This window comes from Pipra filicauda, unplaced genomic scaffold, assembly GCF_003945595.2.
Source record: "Pipra filicauda isolate LSUMZ 115617 unplaced genomic scaffold, ASM394559v2 scaffold7_size6619720_pilon, whole genome shotgun sequence".
Classification (NCBI taxonomy): domain Eukaryota; kingdom Metazoa; phylum Chordata; class Aves; order Passeriformes; family Pipridae; genus Pipra; species Pipra filicauda.
The window spans coordinates 1749680-1771327 of record NW_024104976.1 but is presented as its reverse complement, the minus strand read 5'-3'; the positions used below and the strand labels follow the sequence as shown (position 1 = coordinate 1771327).

Below are 21648 nucleotides of genomic sequence, written 5' to 3'. Positions count from 1 at the left end.
CTTTTATCTACTATTGTTTATAGCAAAGGAATTAGTTTGCTTTCGTTTTGTAGGAGGAAAAAGAAAAAACAAACGGTCATGAATGTAGCATCTTTGGCCAGATTCTTTTAACATGAGTCTTTTGTGGTTTATGGATTCCTAGTCTGAAAGGTTGTCTCCAAGTGTCCAAGACAAAATAACTGTGTGTCCTAGTTGGAAGGAAATGTCTTTCCTTTGCAGCTAAACTAACTGTGCCATGTCTAGGAAGCATGGCAGAGTATAGTATCCAATGCTGCCTTGCTAACACACCTCAGTCCTGACTACAACCTCCCTGCCTGCCCAGCTTACACTCTGGTCACTGCCAGATTACAGGGACCCTTCCGTAGGGTGCAGGACAGATCAAGGAATCCCCACTTGTCAGGTTTTCACAGCAGCAAACACAAAACACCAGTCTTGCCTTCCTACGCTTCCATGTCACAGCTATTGCTGGCAGGGAGCCAAGCTGTCAGCATTACAGGTAATTCAGGCCATTCAAATTCTGCAGGAATTTATTGTTCATCCTATCTATGGCTGTATCTTAGCAACATAGGCAGGCTGGAGCAGTCAAAGAGAAGGAGGTGATGTTTTGTTAGGGGATAAAGCAGGATATTTCAATCCTGTTCTTACCTTTCTTCTCAACTTGCCTTAAGGCCTCAGTAATGTGAGAAAATTGAAAAAGGAGCTGTAACAATGACAGGAAATCATGCATCCAGCAACATTGCCCTTCCCAGATGTGAAGAGGAGGTGGCTGAATAAGAACAGACTCAGCACTCCCACTTCATTATTTTGGTGAGGGTTTTTTTGATTGGTTGGTTGAGTTTTAATATTAATCATATCAATTAAGCTACTAAAAGTTTTCCAGGAAAAACTGGATAAACCTCACTGCCTGGAAGACTGCTACCAAATGAAAAGCCAAACTGCTGCTCCGGGGAGGCAGCACAGTACTGGTATTTTTGTCAGAAAATCATTCCTCACTGTACATCTTGTTATCAGTTTCTAGCCAAAAAAGGCTTTAAGAGTGGCTTTAAAGAGGGCCTCATATTTCTGGAAGCATGACAGATGTTGTGTCCCACCCCAGGTCACCTGCAAAGAGCCTCCAGACTGCTGTTCATAGCTTTCCCAAATGCCAGTTAAGTCTAATAGTCAAAACAGGCAAGCTTTCACCATTGTATCTGGAGCAGGCTGGAGATCTGCTGTGTGGGAGAAAGTAGCCTCTGTTTGCATTTACTTTTTATTTAGATGACCTTTGAGATGCTTAGCATTTATGGGACAGCCTGGACTGAGCAGAAAAGCATAGCTCAGGCACTTCCAGGTAGTTTGGTTCCTACAACAGGATTTTTGATTTTTCAGTTTTCAGTTCTGTCTACTGGCCACCTACTTGCCAACAGAACCCGCCTATTTATTTTTACATCATTTTCTGCTAACAAAGTTGATTTTAAAACCATGAGAACTACATTAGTAACAATAACAACAAATTGGACTCCACCTCTGTCCCCCTACTCCTGAAGTGTGTTATTCAGATGTACATAACATATGTCCAAGGCATGGCTATGTGTATATTACAGCATGCAAATGATCACTGATGCCAGGGCTGCATACAAGCTAAATGAAAAATTATTACTCATTTGCAATTATTCCAAGACATTTTGAGTAGCTGCCAAAATAACAGAACAGCTGGATGAGGAGAGGGATAGGATCTGTTTAAGCTGGCACTCAGGCTACAGAAACTCATGCAAAGTCACAGCCATGGTTGTCTGGAAGACTTAACTTTATCCCACCGTTGAGCTGGTGCACAACAACACGTGTTGTTGCGTGCTAACCCCATCTGCCCAGAAAATGGGTCACTCTTCCAGTCTCCAGTATATTTGAGCTGCTGGAGAACACTGAGTGCCTCTAGAGCCACAGATCAACAAAAACAATGTCACATCAAAATCAGGACTGTCTGCCTGTGGCAGGTTTGTTCATCATGATACTACATTGTGGATACCAACCCACGTTAGAAATTATATGGGAGTTTATTACAAATACTGTGACTGTGTGAATAGAGTAGATGTGGAGAAAACTAAGGCTTACCTTGTGTCTTTATCCCCTTAGGATCTCCCTGGATAGAACCTTTCCTCCTTGTGCCTTTGCTCATTGATCTCTACCTTCTGGATCGCCAAACTTTCATCTCCAGGTGTGCCATCAGCTAGCAGGAAATGGGTAGGGTGATTAAATAGGAGCTTGAGAAATTCATGTGAAATTTGCTCACTTCTAGTGAACAGTAGAGAAATAATTTAAGCTATATTTAACTGGTGCAAAAGAAAAGTGCTTACAAGTTAGGCATTAGAATCAAAATAACATTAACAGCAAAACTCCTGGCTTAGCATTATAAAGCATATGCCAATAGTCCAGGGAAAACCTTTTTGGTGCAACTCCATCACAGGTCTATTAAGTTGCCTCTTCTACTGATAAAAGTATTTTACATGGTCTCACTGGTCTGTGCATGTTCCCAAAGTCTGGTGGTGTTGCTGGCAAAGCTTTATCATATTCCTGCATTACATAGGGAACTGTGCAAGTGCTAAACAAAAGAGAATGACATCCAACTGCTAACAAAGACATGTTGGGTATTCAGATTTCCCCCCTCCTCCCATAGCCAAAGTGGCAGTCAGACAAAGGCTTCTTCTGAATCCTTGCTCATTGTGTGAAGCACAACTCAAACAATCACCAAATGGTATTAATCATGGCCTTCCATAGCTCTATAACTAATATTTTTAAAGTTATCCTGCATGCTAAATATAATTTTCAGCATCTGAAAACTGTGAAACTGATACAGCCCTCATCAGAATACTGAGGGTACTGGCATTGCTTTAAAACCATCTCCATACTCAACTTGAACAGTTCCTATGCACATAGATCTTCAAGAAAAGTCAGAGGACTGCATATTTTAATAGCTATGGAAGTATTTCATTGGATTCACGTTTGTTAATGCCCAATACTCAAGGTCAAAAATAACATTTATATATTGGGCTAGAAGCATTGCCTTGCAAGAGATCAAGATGCCAGAAAGTTATGCTTGATCAACAGTAGATGCCCAAGGGATTTGAATGAAAACATATGGAAGAATTAAACCAAGGGCTGTCAAGAGTCCTCTATCTATAAATGCAGTTGTTTTTAGTAAACATCTGTTGAGTGTTTTTAATTCACCTAAGGAAAATATGTTGGAATTATGGTTTTTTTATGTGTTTCTGGGATACGAGATCACAAATTGCCAAAGAACTTTGGCACAATTAAAAGGAGGGAGAGTCAGACAGAACACTTCAAACACTAGTCAGGGCAAATTCTGACTGTTTGCCAAGTGAAATGCAATTGATCAGGGTTTGTTCACTGCTTACTACTGAGAGATGACAAAATCTGAATAAGGAGTAATTACTGGAAGAGACAGCTGTGGGGTGGGGCACAACATTGGCCTCATATGATCTGTATACAAGAAGTCATTAATATAGAATTACATCTGAGATACAGTATAGCCATAAGACTGAGGGACCTTCTCGCAGAGTCCCTTTTGTCCATCAAAATGAAACATAGAATGCTTCTGATATTTCACAGGCTCAAAGTTATTCCTAAGGGCAAGAACTAGTCAGCTATGTCATAGTCTCCCCAGGGAAGCTGTAGAAACCCTTCTGGCTTGATGCAGACAAAGAAAGGAAAAAGCACCCCACAGAGAACAGCCCTGCATTGGCTGGTGGGTTGAGTAGATGACCTGATGGGTCTTTTCCATCTATAATTTTATTCTGCGGCTTTGATACTGAAGCCCTGTGGACATCCACAGTGCTCTTGCTTTCCTGGAAGCTTTAATAAAGATCTGGTTTGGAACTCAGAATAACTAATACCACTGAGCAAATGACTCCAGTATGGGGTGAGAGGAAACAAGAATGCCAGTGGGAACATGCCCTGTCACGCTAGTTAGGTTTATTCTGGCCATGAACACCAGGATTCCCTGCAACACTTGCATCAATATACAGTAACTGCAATGGATGTCAGCATGCTGCTTACTTCGGTGCAGAAAAAAACCAGTGCATAACCACTAATTGAACTGTTTGCCCAAGATATTGTTTGGATTTATAAACTCCCATGTCTGGCCTGGTCCAAAGTTCATTAGGAGATGCAGAAATCAATCTAGAAATCCTCACTCAGCAACAAACATGTCAGTATTTCTCTACTCTTTACCAAGTGTGTGGCTACCACAAGCCTACTTCCTCTTCACTGTAGCACATCCTCTTGTTAAAGTTGGTACGAGATCACAAAAGCCACTTTGTCACATTTATTTGTCAGTCCAAAGACTACTTTCTACTTCACTCTGTTGCCACTGGAGTTACTTCAGGGGCAAACACAATTCCAGTTCTACCTCAGAGAACAGCAGGAAGATTCACAATCTCTCTTGTCACCCAACACTTGGTTCTCTGTGTGAGATACACCAGAAGCCCCTAGGACAGAACCAGTTTTGAGCAGCTTCTGTTGGTCCATAGAGCAGAGCTCCTCAGCTAACAGTCAGGTTTCCAACAGTTTGCAAAATCTAAAGATATTTTGCCAATACATTAACTAAATGAAATATGGTAGAATGTAGCCTACAGCAACACAGATCTGAATCTAGAAATCTAATCTGTGGAGGAATAGTGGTACCAGAGGAATATTCTGACTCAGCTGGAGCAACTTCTCAGATCTGAAGGAAACTTTGCCCACTGGGAACTCACAGCAGGTCACAGCCCTGTTTCTCATGAGATTGGCCACATCTGTTCCCTTTTATGCAAGAGAAACACTTCATTAGGGCCCTATGTAATCTTCTGTTGGGCAATACTGGGCACTCCTGGTTTCATGAAATGGTGAATCAGTGGGTTCCATTATTGCTTCATACCTCATACAGTAAAGTTTTGAGTGGGTTCTTGGACAAGAATCCTGGCTCTGAAAGGCGTGTTTGATATGGTAGCCTTGGACACAGCCATATAATAATTCAAGCACTTCTTATGAAGTGCATGTGTTTACTTACATCAATAAGCATAAAATGAAAGCCATCACTTTTGCTATTGTGTAAAATAAAAACACGTCAACACTATTATATCTCCTGGAATTCAGAGGGACCTACACAGACAAAGGACTCTGCTATGTGGCTTAGGAAAGTATCTTAAATTCCAGACCTCTCCATCTGCTGCACAATGGCCCTGTGGAAAAACCTCCTCCAGAATTGAAAGCTGTCTGTAAAGGTCCTCACAGGCTGGTATCCCTGAAATTCAGTGAATCAAACTGCACAGATATGCAAGGCAGAACAGAATCTGGCACTTAGTAACATATAAGTTGCTCTTTCGAAAATTTTTGAATGTTTCTTATGACTTTAGCAGTTTATTACTTGGCTCTATCACAATCCAGTTTACTCTCTAATTTCCAGAGTAAATTTGAAGTCTGAACGCATTAGAAAGCTTGAAGAAGCACTAGGCTGTTACATAAGTACTGAAGGTAGCTGCAATTTTAAAAAAATACAGTAGGAGTCTGACTGCTGAAATCAGTGGCATTCATACTGGGCTTTAACAAAAGACTACTTTTACAGTGAATGAGTAGAGAGGTCTTGGGCCCTCAGATGTCATGTCTTTCCTTCCTTCAGTCTGGACTGATATGGGGATGGTGGGTGAAGACTGTGGTAGTTACCCTTAGTCCAGCAGTAGACTAAATCCAGCACAAGTTAAGTGGACACCAGGACTGACTTGCCTCTGCCACAGGTCAGGATTTAGTTTCTTTCGGTCATTATCCCATAAGAATGCAATAATCTTTTTCAGTGACCTATACCTCTTCCTGTAAAACCCTTAAGTATGGGGTTGAAGGTACAGACATGACATTTGGTCAGCACAAATCCACTCTCAGATTTACCATGTCTAAACCTAAAATAGTCGTTAGTATAACAGGTAATTGAACATAGTGTCACTTGAAAGCCTGGTTAACTAATCAGTCCCTCACTACAGAGAAAAATTCTTGGTGGGGAAGTAGTTCTGTTTGTTCCCATTCTTACCTTAATGTAATATTGCTGCTATATTTTGTCCTCCAGAAAGCACTAGGGACTGTGGCTTTGCAGCTCCCTCTTTCCACTAAATGCCTCACACAGATGACACACCCTTAGCAGTGCTGGGCCTGAGCTTGGGAACATCAGTGTGTTCCAAAAACCAGAGTTCCCACATTGCTCCATAATTCGCTGCTATCGGGTTACTGGGCCAGCCACAAATTGACTAATGTAATAGTCATCAAGGATCAGGAGGTTTTAGGGCGAGTGCTTAATTTACAGGGGAGGATGATTTGTCCTTTAGGTTCACAAACACTTTATCAACACACAAACAAGCAAGAAATCCCTGTCTGCCAGCTGTGCACAATACAAAACTAAAAGGGAATCTACAACCTTAACATGCAGTGATAGATCTTAGACAGGGCCCTCTGAATTCTGTCAGTGCTGTTTGTACTGCGGGTGCTTCCCCAGCTGCAGGAGAACAGGCCAAGGACATGAGAGCCACTGGGACTCAGCACTGCAGAGCATTGCTTGCCTTACTGTGACTGAGGAATATCATTCTTAATTGGATATCATTCCCTCTCCCTTGCTGTTTTCAGCCCACAAACCAAACAGCAACAGCAATCAAGAGCAATTCCTTTCCCCCCATCTGCTTCACTGATGAAATGAAGCTTTTCCTACAAAATCATTTCAGTCTTAGAAAATCAGATTAGGCTTTTCCTAAACTAGAAGGGTCTTTTGAGGTGCTCTTTGAACTTCAGCTTTGCATGACTCATTGCTTACTTCTCATAGTCTTTTAGCAACCAAACTGGTTCATAACCTGCAAAGAGGGACTTTGCTCCAGCTATAACAACAGGTTAGATTAGAAGAAAACAGGACTTACATCTTCAGTAGCTCAAAATCCTGAACACACTGATGTTTTCTTCACTGGACCAGCTCAGCAATGCTGCAAACACTCAGAAAGTGGTGAAATGAGCACAGGCTGTAATTATTGGCTGCAGCTGTTTACACCAGCCAGTCTCCTGCTAATTACCTTTAATTGCCAGTGTCATAGAATCAGAGAATGGTTTGGATTAGAAAGAACCTTAAAGATTATCAAGTTCAAACCCCCTGCCATAGGCAAGGACAACTTCCATTAGACCAGGTTGCTCAGGGCTCCATCCACAGCTCCTCTGGGCAATGGTGTGTTCACCAGGATGAATATCTGGTGGTGACCTGCAAATGATCGTCAAATAAAAGTCAGTCTGAATTCACTGATTGGAAACTAGCAGGGAGAGTTCATTGAAAATCTGCCTACATTCTCCCAGAGCTGCCCATCCTCTCTGTAGTAATCTGCTGTCTGAAAGAATCTTCTAAATGTTAAACTGCAAGATCTAAGCTAGACAGTTATTTTATGGTAGGTCATCCTTCTCTGGATATTGCAACGCCAGCAATCTTTCTTAGTATTTCATTTGCTTAGTAATCAGTGAAGAATGTAGTCCTAGCAGTGTTTTTTCTCTAGCTGTTGTATTCACTACATTATTTTATCATATGAAAACCCGTATATTTCCACCTAGAATGACTTTATTCAGTCTGCAACTGAAACTCATCTTAGTGGCATCTGTAAAAAATATAAATTAATTTTGGAAGAGGTAATTGCTTAACACTACTGGACTGCCACTCTCTGGGACAGAGCGATTTTTGTTGCTTGAGGTGAGCAAATAAACATATTAAGCTTCCCAAATCAGGCAGACAATAGGACCATGAGGGTTGCATGGACTTACTATAGACCTCATAGAATATGTTTCTTTTTATTTAACCCTTCACTGTCTCATACTTTGCAAGTATCTCTAGACTTCTGAGCTACTATCAAAATATATTTCATACAGTTGCTCAAAATAAACCACTTCATTATTTGAGCTCCTCAAGCTCTCAGTGCCATAAGCACGGCTCACCTTTTCTCACCCATGTGTATCCTTGGATACGTGTTCTGTGTCTTAATACCTTGAAGATTAGGTGAGACTAAAAAGTTAAATCAGGTCCCAGTGCAGACTGTAGACTCAGGGTATCTTCCTGCCAGCTCTGTAAAAGAGAAAAAGCAAATGCTGTTTGTTTGGTGCTTATACTAGAACATGCAGTACAGAAAGCTGATAGATCAGTTTATGTTTCCATCCTTCCTGAAAAGAAACTTGGCTTTATGCCATCTGCTTCTTCTGACCTGAAGGGACCTGGTGCTGTGGAAAGTGTGGAGTTCACCTGCTAGGCTATGTGGCATACTTTTGGGCCCCATTTCATTCCCCAGAGCAACTATTCTGATGCCTGTAGCATCAGCAATCTCTGAAATAACTGTAAAAACCAGAAAGAAAGTCTGTTCATTCCAAGGAGCAAAACGGGAAATAAAAGTAATGGATTGATTTTCAGAGTCTGACCTGATATGTATTTGGCTCTAAGTAAAAACCTCTGGGTATCACATCACCAGGTGGTTGAAAGACTCTTTTTTTTCTTTTTCAAGAAGCATTTACAGCACTTCAGGAAAAAAAGAAAGTAAGAAACAATTTCTTAATTAGCTTCTATCAGGAAAGGGAGGAGTGGACAGGAGCCCCTCATACAGCATTGACTGAAATTGTGTCATGTGCTGTTCAGTGGAACTTTGTTCCCCAGTGACTGTAAGCCATGAGCTAACTTTAATACTCACTGTTGCTTTCTCTGTGTATGTACTTAAATGTCTTCTAGTAAAAGCGCAAAGCCCAAAGCCACTGGTCAGCATCAGCCAAACTAAAGCACGAGCTAAATGTCTAACAGCTGCTGAGCTCATATGTGCCTTTCAGGAGAGGCTGGATTAGCTGCCACCCAAATAAAAGCAAGCAGTGTGAGCTTCACCTGTATTGGTCTGCAGCAAAGGGGTGGGAGCTGCTACCAATGGTCTGTCCTTCTGGGGACTAGACCTGACTGACCCTTGGCTCTGCCTAGACATACAAGCCTTGCCTTTAGGGTGCCAGACTGCTCTTATTTCAGATTTGAACTCCCACCCCAGTATCAGTGTTGAAAGAGCTCTATATATCAGAAATCCCACAGCACAGTTTAGAGATGGGCTCACCTGTGATCAGTGGGAGGGCAACTCTAAAGTAGCTGTTAAAGAAAAAAATGTTGCTTGAATCCAAAAATGGAGAAAACCTTTCAGTCAGCTTAATGAATGGTAAGGTATAGGAGAGTTTGCAAAATAAGAAGAAACCAGTGAAATAGCTGTTATGTAACGGCAATTAACTTCCTTAGCTCATCTTACTTCTTAATTTACTCAGGTAGGTGGCAAAATATTGCCACTAGAAGTCATATATCCTGGGGTGATGGGAAAACATATGAGCAGGAGGCAATTAAATGGTTGTAAAAGGGTTGGACAGAATATGACACGGTGCCAGCTTCACCTAATGAACCTGCCCAAATTTATAGCTGGATAAAACATGTTTATTTATGAGTCATTTGAGTTCTCAAGTGACAGGTCAGATCTGTGGAGTGGCAAGCATAGCATCATTATTGAAATAATCATTGGCAAGCATTGTGAGATGCCCTTATGTTAATAACATTTAATTTTATAAGCAGTTCTGGATGATAACAAGTGACTGTTCAGTCAATTGAATGAACACAGAGAAGTGACTGGAGGCTGGGTTACTGGCACAGGGTCAAGGCACTCCTGGGCGGGTGGGACATCTCTCCATCCATAAAAATTTTTGTTTGTTACTTATGCTCTGGCCCTCTGAGAGCTCAGAGCAAAACTCCACTGACCGATGAAGTTCCGCTTCTGCGCCAAAGTATCTCCATCAGCCATTTCAGCTGCACAGCACCTATCCCACACCCAGGCCTGTCCGTATTGCCAAAGTCATCTTCACAGCACATCTGTCTGAGCAGGACACAGGCTCAGCTGAGGGAGCACCAGGGCCCTTCTCTGCTCTTTGTTTTCCTTTCCTGTGCTGGAGCTGTGGATGGCTGTGCTGAGCACGGGAGAGATCCCAGGGGCACTTTAAGGATTCAGGGTAAAATCTTGTTCCAGTGAAATCAATGGAGTTCTGCCATTGACTTTGGTGGGGCCAGACTTCATTCATAAAGTGTTGACTGTTATAATAGATTTACCAGCCCTGCAGGCAGCCCATGCAGCAGTGTAATAGATCTGGCACTCTTGCTTCTAGAAATGAATCCCCTGGCTCAGGCCAAGGTCTGCAGAGAGCAACTTCCCTGCGCCAAGCCCTTCATCTGGGAAACCTCCCACCTGATACTCCACTGTGAGCCTGGGTGCGAGTGGGGCTGACCTGTGCCTCCACCACAGAAGGATAACCATTCATGCCACCCAGCTCTGGAAAAAGCCAGAAGTCCCGTGCAGGTGCAGCCCAGGTGGTTCTGCATTGCAGTGGGCTGGTCCCTCGAGCAATAGCAGCAAGGGTGGACTTTTCTGGCTTGAGCCATGGCCAAGTTGCCCCTCAGCAGCCTCAGCACAAAGATGGCTCAAGCCATCATCTGAGCCAGCATCTGCACAGGCAAAGGGCAGAAGTCTGCCTTGTTACAGGGCCAGGACACTGCTGTAGCAGCCAGCACTGAACCTGTGCTACAGCTGCAGAGAGAGCTGTGGTCTCAGTGCTGCCTGCCATGTGTACTGCCCCGGCAGGACGGTCACTTTATTTAAAAAGAAAAAAGAGGAGAGAGGGAATCCTGCTCCATTGTACTGCTGCAAGTGGAAAAGGGCTGAACTAATTCAAACCAAACTCAGAACAGAAACTCCTCCCAGGCGGAGGCATTTTTCTGTCAAGTTTCAGCCCTGGGAGAATTTTTACAGCTGAGCAATAAACTCTAGAAACAGAGGTTAAGGGCCTCACCAGCTCCAGGCTCCTAATACAGGGAGCAGCACAGAGCAATGGGCACTCTTTAATCTGTAGGAATGTGTCAGGCTGATGGGAAGCTGGATTTACCAGGGAAAGAAGGGGGTTAATTACCATAATTGCCCAACAAACATTTCCTAATATTGTCACTTTTTACCCACAAGTTACAATTTCTGTTACTATAGAGGCAAGATGTTGATACTGGATTCATTTTCTGGGTTTTATTCCTTTTTGTCATTTTTCCCATGAACTAATAAGCCACAGTGGATTTGAAAGTATGAGCAAATGTGAACACTATACAAAGCACTTTTATGTTCTATTGACATTTTCTTCCCACCCTAATAATTTAGAGCTGTTAACATAAAAAAAAAATAAGATGATCATACTTCCCATCACTTTCATTTCCCAAGTTTATGAAGGAAGAATTGTGAGTAATTTCCCATAGTTATTGTTTGCAGCACAACACATGGTCTCAATTACTGGGATAAGAAACATAGAGAGAATATTGGTGAGGATAAATGATTTATCTGTGCATTTCATTCAAAATTCATTTTCCATGCCATAGTTTATATTACTCTGATCAACCATCATCTTTTTTATTTGACTTTATAAACATAATCCAACTATTCTGAGCAGGACCCTGGGTCACAAGAGATCAGTTTGCTGATATATTTTTAGAGCAGTGAAACATCTGCAGAGTGACTCTCCACCCGATAAACCTACCTTCTGCTAAAGGTATCTGTCCAGCAAGAGCAGATCTGGACAAATCTAGACTACTAGGACACAAAATAACTCTTGGATTTGACTTTTGTTCTCATTTTCAAGAAAAGGAAAAGGTACAACAGCTAGTATCAGGATCCATTCTCACACAGGACATAATTCCATGCATTTTCTTTCTGGCACTTGGAGGTACTTCACTTGCCTTTGCTCCACTGCTGCCTTGAAGATGCCGTTTCTGCATTAAGGACCTGCCTGGCTGCAGGCCCGTGGCTGATCCCTCTGCACGGGAGCTGTCTCTGGAGCAGCTGTACAACAACCTCCTGGTGCTTTGCTCCCGCTGCTCAAGTAGCAGACAGGTACCATGGACATGTGACTGTGCTGAACCAGCATGTGCTGTAAAGAGGCAACCCCAGCACAGGTCACAGCAGCTCAGATGTGGCACAGGAACCAGATTTATTGCTTCAGGACTTGATTGTTGTGGTAGATTTGAAGAGTGTGCTACTGCCCGGCTGGGACAAGCTGGTGGCACTGCTGAGACTGGCAGCAAATGAAGTTTGGTTACTTGCAGGTTTTGCAGGGATAGGGGTTCAGCTGACAACAAAAACAGCATTTCTTTCACTTTTTTTGCTGGTGCTCAAAGACAAAGCTGCTTCTCTTGAACGATTGCTCCTGGTTAGAGATCATGCAGGACATGAGATATTTAATGCTTAGGGGGTTGGTGGGAAGGTCCCCCTGCATAAATCCTTTACCAATACTCTGTTTTTTAAATAAATTCCAGGCTGGGCTGTGGGGAACCCAAGACTTTGCTATTTGTTAGCACAAATGAGCCCAACACAAATAGTTGGTCTTTTTCACCAGAGGGTTGTGCAACTCCTGCCAGACTTGGCCTTCAACCTGGGCCTGGTGGTCATGTTGGGACCCACAATTTCCTCCCATGATTTTTTTCTGTGCTGCAGAAAACACTTTTGTTCCCAGCATATTTTGGGATATAGGAGTGCATAGCCTGTGTATGGGCAACAACATGATCTTTAATAAACTCTGTCTCCTAAATGACATAATCATATTACAGGGCAAGTACATAATGGGCAGATTCACACAGAGATGGCTTCGTTGAAGAGTGAACTTTTGAAAGAGTTCTGCTTCCTGGTTCCTTAGCTTTGCTCTGAACACATGTGTAGTGGATTTTTTCAGCCTTTTTTTTTCTTCCTTTCATTGCTGGGTGCTGCTTTTGGTCTTAATCCATGAAACACAGACATGATACATGATTTAAAAATAAAGACCAGGTCTCCTCAGGACCTCGCCCCATCCCTCACCAAAATGATTCCACACCACACAGCAGCTCTCATGGCCCGAGATTCACCTTAGGATTCTTCAGATCTGGCCTCGTGCTGTATCACACCACAGTTGTACTCACCAAACTGATGCTGGTCTAACCTAACACAGCATCTCACCTCTGTGGTGCTGTGAAGTAAGAGCTCTACTAACAGACGAGGGATCTCTGAACTTTACATTCTTTTTTGTGGCTTCTCCCCTGTCCTGTGAGGACCCTGAGATCTTGAAAAAGTACTGGGACAGAGCAGATTTGAAAATTGGAGGCAAAAAAATGATAGCAAAAAGCTTTTAGTGAAGGGGATTTATGCCTTTGGCAAGTACAATTTAAACATGTGGAACAGGAAATCTGTTGAATTCTGTCTTGATCACTTACCTTTTTTTTTTTTAATTCAGTAAATGAGGAATTGTCTTTAAGGCCTTATTAATCTACCTGCAATACCTGCTGAAGTCTTATAATGATCTGGACCTAATGGGCCTTGGATTTTTTTCTCTGTGGTTCATTTGGTAACCTCTTACCACCCAAAGCCCTGTGTACTGCTTTACAGTCCTTCCCGAAGTGCTGGTTGGCTCAGGAGTGTCAGCCCAGGGGGCAGGCTGTGCATTAGAGCTGGTAGCCTTGTGCAGTGGCTAACACAAAGGCACATGGCTGTTGCTTCACACCAAAAATCTCCTCTCTTCCAGTTCCCTGTTGTTTCGGCTTTGCAGTGATGTGGATACAGACTGACAGTGCAGTTCCCTTCATATTCCTTGTCTGCTCTGCGCTGGCACTTTCCTCCTCCTTCCTGCCCATCCCTCCTATCACATGTTCCTTCAAAGCAACAGCAAGTTGTGCTATCACCTTCTTCTCTGGACCCAGCACTTACATTCCCAGCTCAGCTGTTCATATTTTTCCTGTTACTTGAATCCAGCTCCTGCTCAAGCATATTCCATCTACAGTTTATGTTTGATGCAAAAAGAATCAGGTGATAAAGGGTTCTAATGACGATATATATTTTTTTATTTAAAAAGACAACTTTATATCTGGAGATCTCTTTAAAGTGCCTAAATGAATCTAAAGAAATCTGCATGAGAAGTGTTTTCAGCTCTTTTCCATCCTTAAGGTATCTGTGCTATGGCAGAGCTGGCAGCACTGAAAACTGAGACCTGTAATCCTCTTGGGCACCTCTAGACTGGGAGAACTGGCACCACATCGCTCTGAATCTCAGCAATTCAGGTAGGAAGTCCATTTCTCTACTGTGTGCTTGGATGTGAGCCATTTTTAAATGCAATGTGGGCATGAGGACCATTAGTCCTGTTCCCTGAATTTACTCATTAATTCCCTTGTTAGCTGAATTTACTCCTCAAACCGCAAACACACAGTATGGGCTGGACCTTTGTTGCATAAGCCAAACCTAAAGTCAGTGCACTCCAGGCATGGAAATTGCACATGCAACTTCAAATGAAGAGTCTGGGGAAGGTTTAATTAATTGGAGGATTTAGTGGAGCAGCACAAACCATGTCAGATGCTGGCTGGCCATGCATGGCGTCAACTGCAGTGGGAGGAACAGACCTCAGTGCTGATGCAGCAAAACAGGCATGTGCTCAGTGTGGTGCAGGGCTTTGAACTCCCACACTGGGAACCAGTTTCTGCACAGTTTATCTTGGGACTCACCTCTTTGTTCTGATTGTTTTAGTTTTATGGTCAAAATGCAAAATCAAAATGAAACTCAGCCAAAGTGCCAAGATTTCCTGGTTACAGGTTAAAATGAAGCAGAGAGTCCATGGTTTGTATGGTTTCAACCTAAAATCATAAATCATCTGTTATTCACCTAAAATTTGTTCCAAATTTACTCAAAAGTTGGCCTCAATTTGCCTGAAACTTGGCCCTCGATTGCTTGAAACTGAGCCCAGCTTCAGAGAGAGGTTCATGAACCTCCACAAACCTGGCCTGAATCTTGAGTTTGTAATGAAACCCAAAACCAGGGGAGTTTCACCTGGTTTGGTTTTGGTTATAGACATTTCTCACGGCTCTAGTATTTATTATGATTACAATAACAACACATTTATACAGAGCTGCAAGCACACACACAACTCTGCAAAGTGAAAAAGTCCAGACAGTTTTCCTACCTGTCTGAGCTCACGGGCTCCATCATGTACTACACTGCAGCTACAGTCACACACAGGCCCAGATGGGCTGCTCCTAGGTTGTCACAGACCAAAAAAAAACAAGAATCACTCTGAAGCACCTCACACAGGAATGACAGGGATAAAGAATCAACCTCCAAAGAAAACTAAGTGGTAGCCCTGTTTTCTGGGCAGGTTCATCCAGCAGTCTGAAACATGAGCCAGGCAAGCTGGCAGAGCCCAGGTCCTGCTCACCAGCAGTATCACTTTTGATTATCTCCATGCAGCCTGCTGACCTGGATACTTACCCAAAATCTTTCTTTTCTAGTACAAAACTATCAGGCACCGACACTCTATTTTATTTTTTTTTAAACTGGTGCTGCTGCATCTGCAGTGGCAGCGTCCTGGGTGGGGGTACCTGTGGGGAGAGCCACTCCAGGGGCTGTGTGCTGGGGCACAGGGACATGCTCCTGACTTTCTGAGGAGCGTGGGGAGCTGCCAGGGCTCCAACAGGCTCCATCTGGGACACATTTTGGTGCACAGAGGCTGTTCCCATGGCTTTTTGCCTGCTGAGGCTGTCATGGCTGATGAGCCCCTGTGGCTCCTTGTCCTCCTCTCCAGGGACACCTCAGTACTTTAGGATTGCTCCTGGCAGAACGGCCATTGCCTGTGGGCTCTCCCAACCCAAAACATCTGGTTCTCAGTTTCTGTCCTGTAAAACAAGGATGACAAACTCATCCCGACCTCACAAGGGTGTAGTGAAGCACTCACATCCTGCAGCCCTGGGAGTCATAGAGAAGCTCATAAACAAACAAACCTGCAGATGTGAGAGCCAAGCCAGGGAAAGGGCTGGGCCTGCACTGCCACCACGTGCAAGGGAAGGGCCCAGCCCAAGAGAGGGGAAAAAGCCCTTCCTGGGTACTTAAAGGTTTATCACAGTGTGAGTTTAGCCTGGAAGTACTGAGATACAGTTATTTGTCTAGACTCTTCAGAAAGAACACATACATTTCTCTGGGTGTGTGTCTAAGCAGGTTGAGGACTCAGTGCACACTCACGAGCAGCAATAACACGTTGGACTGGCCGGCTGTGCCCACACGTTCCCGCTGGTCCTGCAGCCCAGGCCTCCATGGCTGCTTCCTGCCATTGCTGTGCTTCACAGTTAGAAACAGAAAGGAGAGCCTGAAATACAAAAACAAACACTTTGGTGACCTCTTGGCCTCAAGGTTCCTCTCCTGAACTCAATGGGAAGCTCATAACCGAGAAGTTGGCTTGGGTGTGATGTTCCTCAAAAGCATTTGTTATGAGGGTGTGAAATATTTGGCAAGTTTTAAGGACAGCAGAAGCAGATTGTTGGAATTTGTCAGAGCTGAAGTCATCAACATCTTCAAAGCTTTTGCTGCACCGAAAGAGGGTCTCATCTTCAGGCAAACCAAAGTGCACAGCCCACTCCAGAGGGAGCGGGCGTGGCTCTCAGAGTCTCTCCAGGAGCACCAGTGGCCTTGGTGAAGCACAACACTGAGTGGGGCCACACCACAGAACCCTATTGCCGACCACCTGCACTTGCCTGGCACCAGCAGCACCTCTGCCTGCTCCTGTCCCTCTGCAGGGATGGCTGCTGGGCACTGCAGTACCCGTGTGGAGATCTGTAAATGACAACTCAGGAGAAGCACAAGGCACCAGGGCTGGTGCAGGACCAGTGCATGTGACCGAAGCAGAAGCCACATGCATTGGGGTGTTTTGGGCCATTGAATGACTGCAGCATTCTGCCTCCTCCCCATTTCTTTCCCTCTTGCTACTACTGCAACCTCTGCAGTGATTTAGGTTTTCATTAGTGTAAATGATGGTGCATTTTGCCCCAAATTACAGCTTTCTTCCTGCCCTAAGTTTCCACAGCATCCAGAACCAGCATGATCCTGCAGGTTAATGTGACACCCTGGGCCTGTGGCACCCATGCACAGTTTGCACACAGAGCCCCTCCACGCAGCTGTGTAACCGCAGGAGCTCGCACAGGGGCTGCACGGGTCTCTGCAGGCATCCAACACTCAGGCCACAGGCAACAACTAGGAGTCTGGGATTTTCTGAACACAAGAGTTTTAGCCAAGTGTTATTCTGCCAAGATTGTGATAACATGAGGGCTTACTCTGGGCAAATACTCTGGTAGGACATTGCCAACCCAGATTTACTGGATTAATCAGGTGTACATCACATCTTGGCCTTAGCTTCTGGCTGCTCCTGCACACAGAAAAGCTAAAAGACTTGCTCTGGGGAGAGGGTGAAGTAGACAGGATCCTGGGTCCAGACAACCCAGCTTTTGAAGCTGGTGTTTCCTGTTAGCTCCTGTCCTACCTGGCAGCACAGGGCAGCTGGGAGGCCCTGAGGGGTGTACACAGCTCCTGCAGCTCTGGTCTCATCCACTGCTGAACTCTGGCTTCCCTTCTAGAACCGAAAAGACAAGATTTTCTCATCACAGCAGTGAAGTAAGAGAAGCTGCCTCCTCCCTGACTGGTGCCTACTCAGAAAGTAGCAGCACAACATAAGCTGTTAACCTTGCTAATTTTGGCAGAAACCATCGGACCCACAAGAGTACTCTGAGGCTTTAATGGTTCAAGTACAGCATCAGTTTAAAGGGAGAATCCTAAAAATTCCTTCACAGCCAATGTCAATTTTTAAAAGCAGTGAGAAGGCTTTTGCAGTGCCAGTACTACCACCTCCACCTCGGTCTAGAGCAGTGGGTTTAGTGCCTGGTGATGCACTTACCTGTTGTGGTGCTGCTGGCAGAGACTGGCAGTGCCCAAAACTGGGCCCAGGAAGGTGTAGGCAGCAACTGCTGGACAAGAGCCAGGGCATCTTGCTCTCCAAACAGCTCAGGCCTGTCTGTGCTAAGAAGTCTTGACCTGATTAGCTCTTCCAAAGCACAAAGCTGAACTTGAATCACAGCGTAAAATATTTATCTTAGAGAAAACCTGAGTATGACCCTTCAGGACCTGCCATAAGAAAGCAAACACTTGGGGTCCTTTGAAAGTCAGCTTAAAAGGGAGACTGTGGAAACAGTCCTGTTCTGCCAAAATACACCTCGGCTGTCAAGTTTACAAGATACTGTTACAACACACAACAAGAGAATGACTGGGTTTGTACAGTAACAAGCCATCTCTGTTAACCAAAAATTGCATTTATTATCCATGCATGCACCTATGCAGAGTCACATGAACAACTGCAGTGGAGCGAAGCCAGTTATTTCAAATAATTAAACATTTTGCTATTTCCTTGAATTTGAAACATATCCTATAATTGCAAAAGGATGCATATTCACAAACACCTCTACTTCTGTCTGTCTAGTGCTTAGTCATTCTGGTATCCCACTATCAAATGAAATACAGAAGATTATTTCGAAATCACACTGTAAGTTACAAACCACTTTTTAATTGCAGGTCTCACGCAATGTTAGGCAACCTTTGTGCTTCACTGAGCCTCTAAGGAAGCTGCAGAAATTCAAACTAATGCAAATAATCATATACATACAGCAACTAAACTGATAGGCAAAACCAACATACCAGTTAAATGGCACTGCTGCAAAGAGACAGGTGAATAATTGCACAAGAAAATGGATTTTTACATGCTGATTGGTACAGCAAGACTGGGTTTTCCATTTTCACACCACTAAAAGAGCTGCTGTCAAGATTTCTTGTTTCTACAATGTAACAAAGGCAATTTGCAGAACTGTGCAGGCAATGCTGGGGCTGCTGTAACACAATCAAAGAACCTTTGGCATCATACAGTGTTATACAGAGCTTAAAAGTAAACCAACTCTACTGGACAGAGTCCTGACAGGTGTTTCTGAAATCATTCTTCACAGTTCCTCTCAGTGTTTAAGGGCTGAGAGAAAATACTTAAATTGTACACTTAAATATAAACCACACCATCGTGCACACTGGCACTGAAAATCACTCCCAACCTGCTGAAATAAGAGTGCCATTTACAACTGTAAAGTTCTGATTATATGTCTCCATAGTTACGGAACATGTGGAAAAAATACACTGTCCAACATTTTGGCACACTAATAAATAAAATCCAGACACGGTCTATTAGAAGTATCAAAGTAACCCTGTGCACAAGCTCCTTTTTTATATAGTTATATTTGTTATGCAGAAGAAATCACAGAGAACTGAAATCTAATTACAGAAAATAATACAATTTGTGGTGAATTATTACAATACATTTCCCTTCCAAAGCTATTATAGCTCAATATATGTTCCCTCTATCAAATACAGTGCTGTCCCATCAGCAGTTTCAGTGACATGGCTTGCTGCATTTTTTCTTCCAGATTTTATAGCATCAAAACTCAGCACAATGTTCTGCTGCTGCTAAAAGATATGCCATAGCATTTGCAGACACAAGAACACCCACATCATCAAATAATTAATTTGATATTAAAATCCAGCTACAACTTGTAATGGCTCTTGGTATTGGATTATCCCTTTGTTATCAGTCCCAGTTATTTCACAGTAGCTGTTGAAATGGGGATAAAAGAAATTAATATCTTAAGGCAATTTTAGCAAACAAGATTTTACACACTTTACTGTGTTTTCTGTATAATGATTTAACATCCACTTCTCCATATTTTGGCTATCGAAGTTACTTATTGACAGGATTATTCAGGTCACATCATTGGAAATGTTCTAACTTGCTTTTTGGAGCCACACAGTAACTTGACAGAGGTTCACTGCTGTTTAGATTTGTGAAGGTTTCTGTATTTCTTCTGTTCTTCATTTGCATGAAGAATGAACAGCAGCAGCACCTTCAAGGAGAAATCACCTGGACACATGGACAGATACACAGCCAACCCTACCAGCAACACTGGAAGCATAAGAATGCAGTTTATCACACTTTTAGCAAGAACACAAGGCCACAGAATAAACTAAAAAAAAAAACTGTTTTATTGTGACATTTATGACATTGAACCCTTGTTGATATGAATGACTATGGGTACTCTTGACACATTACAATATGTCATGGTGTAGGATGGCACTGATTGTCATCTGACTTTTGAGAATGTTTAATGGTCCCTACTGACCTCAGTGCATTTTGGCAAGTCACAGAAACTTTATCATCAGGTTTGTGTATACAGTTAACAAGTAGTTGGTCTTATAAGCACCATTACAAACCCTCACATTAAGGGTATTATTATTCTAGTTTACAAATGCTTCATTGATAAAAATAGCATGATTACAGTATACACACACTTAATTTACATGTAATGTATTATAGGCATAACTGAGATAAACTACTGAGCTAACTTTGGTTGATTGAAGTATTTAGACTGAATAATGGCAATTTTGGCTTCTAAGTTGTGTAAATATTACAGTGCATTTATAAATCTAGGTTGAAAATTTACTAGCACCAAATGGATATCATAAATGGCTGACCTAGTAAGTTGTAGTTGGAGAAGCGAAGTTTAAGAATTACAAAAATAGAGCTGTCCATCAGTTGAAAGCACATTCTTGTACCTCTGCTGAAATGATGACGTGTCTTCAGCATCAGTGGCCAACTTCCAATGATAAAAGTCCCAGTTTTCAAGATTCAACATATCAAGGTAGCTCAGCTACACGTAAAAGCCTGAGAAAGTGGTAGTGTTGAGCTAGGGTATTCATCCTGTACCTTGTTTATGTAAAAATATAATAGTGCTCCTTCATACAAATGTACTCATGTAAGATTGTACCTATGATATGGAGAATCTGATTGGGAGGAATATTCAGTCCTACCTATCTATCTTTGGTTTAATTATTTGGTCTTTGGTGGATGAATTAATGAAGCAATATCTGAATTTTCATTTTCAGGTTATCTCCCAGCTCACCACTGAGGTAGTCTTTGTCATGTTTCGCTTCAAGCTGGTTAAGTTCCTTCTTTTTATAGAGTGGAATACTACTGATTTGTAATGAATAGTTTCCAGGCACTGGCTTCTTCTTTGTGAAATGAAGGTAACTTATCCCGTCCTTCTTATTGATTCTAAAGAAACCATCTTCATTTCCGGAGTCAATTAAATATCGGTTATGGTTTGTCAGTGTTGTGAGGGCAGGAAGCAGTTCCAGGATGCGATCTTTGTTACTGAGATCCGAGATGTTGATGGAGAAGACTGCTGCTTTTTCAATATCCCAGCTGGCGAGACTGATTGGCGGCTGCAGCTCCTGCTGATCCTGCACAAGAACAAAGGATGTTAGTTGGCTTTGTCAGAGAGCGTTTCACATGTGCCTGTGTGTGTGTATTTCTTGCCCAGCTCTTTCACTATTAATTAAATGATCTTAAAAGAGAGGTTCTGTTACATCATCTGTCAAATGCACTGTTGTGGGCTCAGGACTCCTCAGGATGGAGTGTTTGCACCCTGTGTGGGTAATGGGAGCCTGAGACATGCCCTGGAAGTTTCTGCGCGTGGGTCCTGCTGCCTGACAAACAAAGCCTGTCTGTGCTTGGAGCCCGTGACCGACCTCCTACAAAGAGAGCAGCCAAGGCACACTCCTCCCCTCTGCCAGGGCAGCCACAGGCTGACCAGAACAACAACGTGTAAAGGACAGCAGGATCTGTGAGGGAGGCATGGCATTTAGGAGAGGGTTT

At 43.1% G+C, this 21648-nt stretch overlaps 1 protein-coding gene across 3 annotated transcripts in view; it reads right to left on the bottom strand.

The window, feature by feature from the left end:
* Positions 1–19953: 19953 nt before the first annotated feature.
* Positions 19954–21648, bottom strand: part of FBN1 (fibrillin 1) — a 148613-nt gene continuing 146918 nt past the window's right edge. For all 3 annotated transcript variants that reach the window (XM_039390052.1, XM_039390053.1, XM_027732057.2), the window contains exon 66: positions 19954–21233. In XM_039390052.1, the coding sequence (XP_039245986.1) occupies positions 20844–21233 (390 nt within the window). In that variant the 3' untranslated portion in view covers positions 19954–20843. The remainder of the gene's footprint in view (positions 21234–21648) is intronic.